Below are 9,737 nucleotides of genomic sequence, written 5' to 3'. Positions count from 1 at the left end.
GTGTTTAAGGGCCGTTTAGATGCAGTGCTGAGGGACATGGTGTAGGGGAGGACTTTGTAGAGTAGGGGAGATGGTTGGACTCGATGATCCCAAGGGTCTCTTCCAACCTCAATGATTCTATGATTCTATGAAAAGCTTTTTTTTTTTTTTAATGTGCAAGGGAGTTGTTAACACAACTGGAGCCTGAGGTGTCCTGGATGTCTCAAATTCCTTTGCAAATGGTAAATATAGCCATAAAGTGCCCTACATACCTGCCTGCCTTGGCTGAGGTGGGGTGAGCTCCATCTGCTGTCACTGGAGGGCTGGAGCTGCTGCTCTCTCTCTCTCTCGGAAGCAGCGGGATGCAGGGATCTCTCCCAGCCTCCTCCTCTCTGGCTGCTCTCCCAGCCCTCACCTTTGCTGAGGGAAGGACAAACGAGAGATGTGCAACCTGGTTATTTCTGGCACCCTGTTCAAGCAAAAAAAGCAGCAGAGGTTGCGTGGTCCGAAGCCCTGAGTGCTTTGCCATGCTTTTTCCACACTGCTGAAGGATATCAGGAAAATGCCCTGTTAAATATAGTGGCTTTTAGAATCATAGTCGTAGAATTGTCCAGGTTGGAAGGGACCTTGAAGATCATCGAGTCCAACCATCAGCCTAACTCTGATAAAACCCATCACTAAACCATGTCTCTAAGTGCAATGTCAACCTGTCTTTTAAATCCCTCCAGGGATGGTGCCTCAGCCACTTCCCTGGGCAGCCCATTCCAAGGCTTCATAACCCTTTCCTTGTCAAAATTGTTCCTAATCTCCAATCTGAACCTCCCCTGGTGCAACTTGAGGCCGTTTCCTCTTGTCCCATCGCCTGTTCCTTGGGAGAAGAGACCGACCCCCCCTGGCTACACCCTCCTTTCAGGGAGTTGGAGAGAGCCAGAAGGTCTCCCCTCAGCCTCCTCTTCTCCAGGCTGAACACCCCCAGCTCCCTCAGCCTCTCCTCACAAGACTTAGGCTCCAGACCCCTCACCAGCTCCGTTGTCCTTCTCTGGACCTGCTCCAGCACCTCAAGGTCTTTTTTGTGGGAAGGGGCCCAAAACTGGGCACTGCACTCGTGGTGGGGCCTCACCAGTGCCCAGGGGGACCATCACTGCCCAGTCCCGCTGGCCACACTGATCCAGGCCAGGATGCTGGTGGCCTCCTTGGCCACCTGGGCACACTGCTGGCTCCTGTTCAGCCAACAGTTGACCAAACACCCCCAGGTCCTTTTCTGCCAGGCAGCTCCAGCCACTCTGCCCCAGGGGGTTGGTGTGACCCAAGGGCAGGACCCAGCACTTGGCCTTGTTGAACCTCATCCCATTGGCCTTGGCCCATCCATCCAGCCTGTATCCCCAAATAATTCCCAATAACTGCACTCGAGGTGGGGCCTCACCAGTGCCCAGTACAGGGTGACAATCACCTCTTGAGTCCTACTCCCCACGCTGAGCCTTTCACTTGTGTGTTTTACTTTCAGCTGAACTTTCTCAAGCAATAACCAGTGGTACAGCCTTGTCCAAGCCTTCCCCTCCTCTCCCACCCAAGAGAGGCCTCCTGCCTAACAACACGTCGGAAGCAGCTGCCTCTTCCAAGCCCCCCAACGACAGGACGGCGACGTCCAACCGCCCGGCGCCGATACCCCTGCACATTACCTCTGCCTACCCACCACCCTCACCTTCGCCACCGCTGCCCACCCACATACCCCCAGAGCCCCCACGCATGCCCTTGCCTTCCTCCACCCCTCTTCTGGACCCTCCACGCTCCCTGGAGCTACCCAAAGAGACTCCTCCTCCTCCTCCTCTTCCCCTCGCTCCTGAAGACTTCAGGTCCCTGGAGGTGTCGAAGAGGATGGGAGAGCAAGGGTTTGTGGAACCTCACGGGCTGCCTCGCCTGCCCCAAATCCCCTTGCACATCCGTATCCAGCAGGCTCTGACGAGCCCCCTGCCCGTCACCCCCCCCGCCGAGGGGTCGCACAGGGCTCACTCGCTGCTCTTCGAGAACGATGGCTTTGGAGAAGACAATGGCACCCTGGGCAGGACGAGGTCCCTGCCTGTCACCATCGAGATGCTCAAAGTGTGAGTACCTCCCGTGGGTGATCTGACGTGGTGGGTGTCGTGCTCAGCGCTTCTGGCCACTCCTCCTCCTCCTCCTCTTCCCCTCGCTCCTGAAGACTTCAGGTCCCTGGAGGTGTCGAAGAGGATGGGAGAGCAAGGGTTTGTGGAACCTCACGGGCTGCCTCGCCTGCCCCAAATCCCCTTGCACATCCGTATCCAGCAGGCTCTGACGAGCCCCCTGCCCGTCACCCCCCCCGCCGAGGGGTCGCACAGGGCTCACTCGCTGCTCTTCGAGAACGATGGCTTTGGAGAAGACAATGGCACCCTGGGCAGGACGAGGTCCCTGCCTGTCACCATCGAGATGCTCAAAGTGTGAGTACCTCCCGTGGGTGATCTGACGTGGTGGGTGTCGTGCTCAGCGCTTCTGGCCACCAGGCAGTGATGGAAAAGGGCTGTGGGCAGGGCTGGCTTCCTTACTGGTTTTTGCAACAGCCCAGAAATCATTTCACCTGATGGCTGAATCTGTGTCTCAGCCTCTTAGGGGGCCTCGTGAAATTAACCCTGATTTGGGGATTTTATTGCATTTCACCTGATGGCTGAATCTGTCTCTCAGCCTCTTAGGGGGCCTCGTGAAATTAACTCTGATTTTGGGATTTATTGCTTCCTAATGTTCAATCTAAACCCACCCTGTTGGAGCTTGAAGCCGTTCCCTCTCGTTCTGTCACTAATTACCTGTGAGAAGAGACCAGCACCAACCTCTCTACAGTGTCCTTTCACGAAGTTGTAGAGAGTGATGAGGTCTCACGAAAGGAAATGGGTTCCACTCTGTAAGCACAGGCTGATGCCAGGGATCCAGGCCTGTCTTTATTTGCGCTAAGACAAAACAAGGTGCTGGGTTTCATCCATTTGTGTCCTGCCTTAGCCCTTCATTTTGCAAAAAAAAAAAAAAAGGGAAAAGGACCGTCTTGTATTATGATAGAACCTGAAAATCCCAGAGTAATTGGGGGGAGAGGGCAGTTGGGTTCTGCAAAGAACCTGCCTCTGGAATTTCCTCTCCAGAGCTCCCCGTGTGCTTTGGAGAGAGGGGATGGTGCAGGATCGTGGGGCTGCTCTCCCATCTCTGGTTCCTGGGCTCCCCAGGACCTGCCTTCTCTGAATTGGGGAGAGCTAATATGGTGTTATCTCGGGAGAATTCCCTGTGACACTGTGGTGTGTGTTAAGAGATGTAATAGTGTCCTTCTCGTTAGTCCAGACGATGAGGAAGAGGAAGAAGATGACCAGGAAGAGGAGCAGAATTCGGGCCCTCGTGTGTACATTGGGGATGTGCCATCTGTCACAGTCATCCCAAAGCTGGTACCCCAGGTCCTGCCAGAGGAGCAGGAAGGAGACGAAGGGATGAGCGACTCTGACTCGGAGGGGCCCATCCTGTACAAAGATGACGAGGATGAGGAAGAAGATGAAAGCCATAACAGTAAGGCTTTGACGTTGCAGCTGGCTTTTTTTTATTTTATTTTATTTTTTATTTCTCTCTGCTGAACTTGTACCTGGCTGCATTGAGATCTGGATCAAAGAGTTAGTTCACACAGTGCCTCAAAGCAGCTGGTTCTTGGTTTCGTGACGTCCCACATGTCCTCCTCCTCACTTTTTCAAAGGCTCTCCAGCCAAACCTGCTGAGATGCACCCCCCTCCAGTTGCAGATGGCTCCTGCAATAGCTCATGCTGTCCCTGTCCCCCCCTTCCCCTCCTTCAGGTGGGACAGCATTAGGTGAGATGTGGGCATCACGCAGAAGTGCTGGCTCTTGCTGTCGTGAGGAGCTTGGGAGCAAGCAAAACCCTGGGGGAGAGGACAACTACCAGGGGCACGTGGCTGGTATGGCTGCGCTCAGGCCCTGCAGCCTTCAGTCTCATCCCGTTGCTCTTCCTCCTCACAGGCACGCTGGCTAACAAAGTGAAGAGGAAGGACACGCTCGCTATCAAGCTGGGGAACGTGACCACCCCGCAGGAGGAGAAGGTTGTCTTCCCTCGGAAGAGCAAGGAGGAGTGGAACGAAATCCGGCACCAGATTGGGACGACGCTGATCAGGTAGGAGGAACAGAGGAGGGTGTTAGGGTGGGGTTGGACAAAGCTGTCACCTCGTCTAAGCAGCCTGTGCTGGAATGTTGATGGGTGCTGCTGGGACAGGGAGGGGGGCTAAGTGTTGTTTTTTTCCCCCCTTGGTTATAAAAGTTGGAAGTTCCTCCTTGGAATTGTGCAATATCCCCTGACAGGCCGGTGTTTCCAGATGTTAAATGGACCGGGAGGGGAAAATCTCAAGGATTACAGGAAATGTTATTGCTGTAGAATATGGATGGGTGTATAAAGAGGTGGAGAGCTGCAGGCTGAGGGGGGTTATTAAGCTGAGGCTGCTGATACTCCAGGCCGGTTATAAAAGTTGGAAGTTCCTCCTTGGAATTGTGCAATATCCCCTGACAGGCCGGTGTTTCCAGATGTTAAATGGACCGGGAGGGGAAAATCTCAAGGATTACAGGAAATGTTATTGCTGTAGAATATGGATGGGTGTATAAAGAGGTGGAGAGCTGCAGGCTGAGGGGGGTTATTAAGCTGAGGCTGCTGATACTCCAGGCTCTGCCATTTAATTGTGACCCCAGCGAAGGTTCCTCTGAGCTTTTGAGAGGTCATCGTGCTTTCCAACCCCGTTTGGGCAGAGGAGGGTGCAAAATGGGGCAGCAAGTGGTCTCCCCCAGTGAGTGAGGGGTGTTGAGGGGGCTGCCCAGTGAGCTGAAACCAAGCAGCCTGGGTGTATTCTTCACCCCCCGCTGATGAAGGAACAGATAAAACATTACAGCTTTTCTTCAGGCGACTGAGTCAGAGACCGACAGCGGAAGAACTGGAGCAGAGGAACATACTTCAACGTGAGTAGTGCTTCTCGAGTGGTTCTAGGTAATAAAACAAGTTTGCCTTGAACATCTTAGACTGGGTGTACCTGGAATCTGCCTGAAAGGTAGTGATGGAGGACTCTGCTTTGGTTGTATCACTGTAACGAGGCAGTTTTGCTAATTTTTCCCATTACCATCTTAGACCAGCTCTGGATAAAACCAAGCAATACAATTCAAAACACCCTGTTCTAGAAACACTCCCTGTCCCCTGCCTGACACCTCAGGGGAAAATATGTGAACTGGTGACAACTCTGTTATTAAAAGCAAGAACTGTTAAAATTGGTTTTTGTTTGGGCTGGACCTTTATTTGTGGCCCAGACATTACAGCATTGTGTCGCCCGGTCCAAAAAGCAGCAGTTGGTTGCTCCCTCAAGGGTGTTTCTCTCGGCCATAGCTCGCTCTGCAAAAGTTTTAAATAAACATTCTTGAGGAAAGGGAAATGTCACTTCGGGAAGTTTCCATTTGAAATATTTATCTGCCCTGCTATTCTCTTTAAACTCTTTAGCACAAAAGCTTCGGGGAGGAGCAATCTGCAGAGTGGCCGGGATGTATTTTGACAATATGGCCATTAATCTTTAACGTAGCTGGGGCTGGAGGGAATGACTCATTCGTGCTGTGCAAAGGCCCACATTGGCACTGCCAGGCAAGGGGGGGGGGTTGCTTGGGGCGTCAGGGCATCGAGCTGGATGGTGCTCTCTGTCTGTAATTAGCGCAGACGTGCCATGATGAGCTTTCAGATACGTAGATAATCTGATACAGCTCGATAACTCTCCCGTGCTCAAGCCTGGAAAGCGTTTTTCAAAGCCTTAGAGGGGAAAAAAAAAATAAAAAAAATGTATTCTTTCTTTTTTCCTTGGCAGCGAAAAATGAAGCTGACCGTCAAGCTGAGAAGCGAGAGATCAAACGCCGGCTCACCAGAAAGGTACTGCTGGTCTCCGTGCTGGGATGGCCATCTGCTGAGCCGTGGGGGCTGGTGGGGGCTATGAGCACATCGTGGCTACCTCGCTGGGGGGGAAGTCACGGGGGCTATTGTGTAAGTGTCCCCGGTGCCCTCTGACTGCAGTGACTTTTGGAACGTGGGCTGTCGCCGGCCGTGAGCCGTTGGCACCGCAGCCACGTTTGTCAGTGATAGATCTGAGCTGGCAGCGAGCGTAACGAGCTAGATGAGGACTAAATTTGGCAGCTGGCACTTGAAAGGTTGCTGGGGCTGGCCTGGCTCTTGTAACACAGAGCTTCAGTGGCCACGGTTTTCACGCCAGGCTCCCCAAAATCCATTCCTAAAGTGACAGCAGCGTGGGAGAGGCCGAGCAGAGCCACAGCTGCTTTATAGCTCTTACCTCCGAGTCACTTCCTGAGGGCCTGTGAGTGTTGCTGTTGTTGAAGGAAAGAAGGGGCTTGCTTGATTTAGGGGTTTAGGGGTTCCCAAACCCCTCCATGTCTTCCTCCTCCTTGACAATGTGACCTTGTTTCTGCCTTGTGATCCAAACCAATCTACACTGGCTGCAAGAGGGTTTGCCTGTTCCCTTGCAAACAAGCTCTGGGTGGTCCTGCTTTGGCAGGGGAGTTGGACTAGATGATCTCTATGGTCCCTTCCAACTCTAAAAATTCAGTGAAATTCAGTGAAATTCCTCCTCCTTGATGATGTGACCTTGTTTCTGCCTTGTGATCCAAACCAATCTACACTGGCTGCAAGAGGGTTTGCCTGTTCCCTTGCAAGGCTGCCAGCAGGACCCAGTAGTGTCTCTGGTTCAGGCCCAGTGAGGGAACTGGTTTTAGTTCTGCTCGGAATGGTTAATCCTGCACTGCCTTTTTGGAGGAGGCACAAACGAACTTTCTTTGTTCTTGCTGGTGTTCAGCTTAGCCAAAGGCCCACGGTGGCAGAGCTGCAGGCCAGGAAGATCCTGAGGTTTAATGAATATGTGGAAGTAACGGACGCTCAGGACTACGACCGGCGAGCGGATAAGCCATGGACAAAGCTAACACCGGCTGACAAGGTACCAGGGACTGCCCTGTCCCCAGGTGTGGGGAGGGGACATAGATCGGGGTGTCCCATGCAAAAGGGCCCGAGATGAGGAGATTGGCTCTGTTCCTTTGGCTTCACCTCTTCATCTTCCCCTCTGGGGTGATGGGGAGCCCAAGTGGGCACGGTCTGCACGCCAGCCTGGCCTCCGCCTCCGCTCCCAAGTGATTCCAGAGGGTGCCCCGTGCAGGGCGTTGGTCAGGAGCGTGGTTCCTCACAGGCTGAGGCAGGTCCAGGCGAGAAGCTGGCAGGGCAGCAAACTGGTTTTGTCTTCCCTGACCCCTTGTGGGGACATCCCAGCCCTCAGTGGGGAGGAGTTGGGGCAGGTTAAACTCAGCTGAGTGCGAACGCCGGGGTGGCTGCTGCCTTCTGAGCTTCAGCCTTCACCCAAAGGGCCGTGGCATCACCCCTGCATATCAAAACTGCTCTTAATTCTTCACCACCAAAAGGTGGTAGAGATCAGTGCCTCCATCTTGGAGGTGCAGCACATTCTTGCCGTGTCTGAGCTCACCTGAAGTGGGCGAGAGGGTAATTAATATGTTTATGTCTTAGCAGGAGATATAAAAAGATCTCTCCCTCTTTGCGTAGGCTGCCATCCGGAAGGAGCTGAATGAGTTTAAGAGCTGTGAAATGGAAGTCCATGAGGACAGCAAGCAGTTCACGAGGTGAGAACTCAGGAGCTCCACTCAGGAGCAGCCAGGCAAGGCTTGAAGATCTCCTGATTTGGGACTCCACACCCTCCCTGGGCAGCCTCTGCCAGGGCTCTGCCACCCTCACCCCAAACAAGTTCTGCCTCACATTGGAGTGGAACTTCCCATGGTCCAGCTTGTGCCCGTTGCCCCTCGTCCTGTCACTGGGAACCACTGAGAAGAGTCTGGCTCCATCCTCCCTCAACCCACCCTTTAGATCCTTGGAAGCATGAAGAAGGTCTCCCCTCAGCCTTCTCTTCTCCAGGCTCAAGAGCCCCAGCTCTCTCAGCCTTTCCTCAGCAGGGAGATGCTCCAATCCCTCCACCATCTCTGTTGCCCTACGCTGGACTCTCTCCAGCAGTTCCCTGTCTCTCTTGAACTGGGGAGCCCAGCACTGGATGCAGGATTCCAGTTGTGGCTTCCCCAGTGCAGAGCAGAGGGGGAGAATGACCTCCCTCCACCTCCTGGCCACACTCTTCCCTGCACAGCCCAGGATTCCGTTGGCCTCTTGGCCACAAGGGCCCATTGCTGGCTCCTGGAGAGTTCACTGTCCACCAGGACCCCCAGATCCTTCTCCTCAGTAGTGCTTTCCAGCAGGTCCATCCCTAACCTATAGTGGTGCCTGGGGTTCTTCCTCCCCAGGTGCAGGACCCTACACTTGCCCTTGTTGAACCTCATGAGGTTCTTCTCTGCCCAGCTCTCCAGCCTGTCCAGGTCACTCTGGATGGCGGCACAGCCCTCTGGAGTGTCGGCCAGTCCTCCCAGTTTGTTATCATCAGGGAGCTTGCTGAGGATACACTCTGTTCCCTTGTCCAGTTTACTCTTCTTGGCCATCTGTAGCTCCTCGATAACCATTTAACCTGCATTCCCAAGGGTGACCCTTGCTTTTTTTTCACTTGGCTTTTAGGTACCATCGACCATAATCTTCCAAGAAGGGAGCAAGAGACCTGAGAGTCCTGGAAGTTCTCTGCGTCCCTCTCCTAGGCAATACAGCGAGGGTGGAACCTCGGCTCTTCCAAGGTTTGCCTTCAAAAACATATCCAGAAAAAAAAAAAAGGGCTTTCGGCCAGGGAAGGGGGAATAATCCTGTCTGAATGTAGCATTTCACTGGAACAAACACGTCTTGAGTGCCATCAGGCTGGAACTGAACACTATACCTCGCGCTGCTCAGCGATACGTCTCCGCTCCCTTTCTCAGCCCGGACCGGTCCAGTTCTCAGCTGTATAGACTCCTTTCGGGGACAAGACTCCTTCCTTTCCTCCTCCTTTACCTAGAGGAAAAAGTAAGGGGGGTGAAAACAACAAAACAACAAAAAAAGGCAGCTCTAGTGTTGGAAAGCTGAGGAACGGCGAGTGGATGTGCTCGGAAGCACGTGTGTATATTAGCTGTGTACAGAGAACCCCCCGCAGACGCTGACCTGGAAGACAACCGACACGCCGCTCGTTAATTTTTTAATTTTTTGGGGAGGGGAGGGGGGTTTCGCTTGCGTCTCTGTCACGTCCTTAAATGTCCTGAATCACTACTGACCAACGGTTTTGTTGTCCTGGAAGGGAATTGTATAGATTATTAACATATGCTGCATCTTTTTGTAAAAAAAAAAAAAAGAAAAAAAAAAAAAAACAAACCCCAAAAACCCAGAACTTAAATGTTATAAAACATTCCCTCCCCATTCTCTCACACTCGCTGTGGTGTTAACAGATCGTGTCTCGAGGTATCTAGGCTTGTATAACAAATTACAGAACCAGGAAAAGACTGTTGCCTTTTTAAAACTTTTTAATTTGGGGAAGCTGTGAGAGTAGTCAAGTCTTTTTATTGTGGCTTCCCCTCTGATGTTTTTTACTCTTCCCAAATCAGGGTGAAACTTGCCTTTTCTCATTTTTACAGCTTAAACCTACTGGAAACTTGATAATTTCACTGTGTGGGTGGAAGGGAGGGGGGAGAAGAGGTTTAAAAAGTGACCTTAAAGATACTCTTTCTCTTCTGAGGATGATGTCATATCGGTTCTTCCTAAATGTGGGGTTTTTTTTAAAAA

The 9,737-nt window shown here is 52.6% G+C and overlaps 1 protein-coding gene across 5 annotated transcripts in view; it reads left to right on the top strand.

Moving 5' to 3' along the window:
- Nucleotides 1-9,347, top strand: part of PHACTR4 (phosphatase and actin regulator 4) — an 82,991-nt gene extending 73,644 nt beyond the window's left edge. For 4 of the 5 annotated variants that reach the window (XM_014959781.1, XM_014959780.1, XM_014959782.1 and 1 more), the window contains 9 exons: nt 1,484-1,798; nt 2,141-2,432; nt 3,308-3,531; nt 3,992-4,142; nt 4,917-4,972; nt 5,857-5,918; nt 6,853-6,990; nt 7,605-7,681; nt 8,613-9,347. In XM_014959781.1, the coding sequence (XP_014815267.1) occupies nt 1,484-1,798; nt 2,141-2,432; nt 3,308-3,531; nt 3,992-4,142; nt 4,917-4,972; nt 5,857-5,918; nt 6,853-6,990; nt 7,605-7,681; nt 8,613-8,628 (1,331 nt within the window). In that variant the 3' untranslated portion in view covers nt 8,629-9,347. The remainder of the gene's footprint in view (nt 1-1,483; nt 1,799-2,140; nt 2,433-3,307; nt 3,532-3,991; nt 4,143-4,916; nt 4,973-5,856; nt 5,919-6,852; nt 6,991-7,604; nt 7,682-8,612) is intronic. The other variant, XM_014959779.1, reaches the window with a different exon arrangement.
- Nucleotides 9,348-9,737: the final 390 nt, after the last annotated feature.

This window comes from Calidris pugnax, unplaced genomic scaffold (assembly GCF_001431845.1).
Source record: "Calidris pugnax isolate Ruff unplaced genomic scaffold, ASM143184v1 scaffold402, whole genome shotgun sequence".
In the NCBI taxonomy this organism is placed as follows: domain Eukaryota; kingdom Metazoa; phylum Chordata; class Aves; order Charadriiformes; family Scolopacidae; genus Calidris; species Calidris pugnax.
Note: the sequence above shows the minus strand (reverse complement) of the source record. Positions and strands in the feature narration are given on the sequence as shown.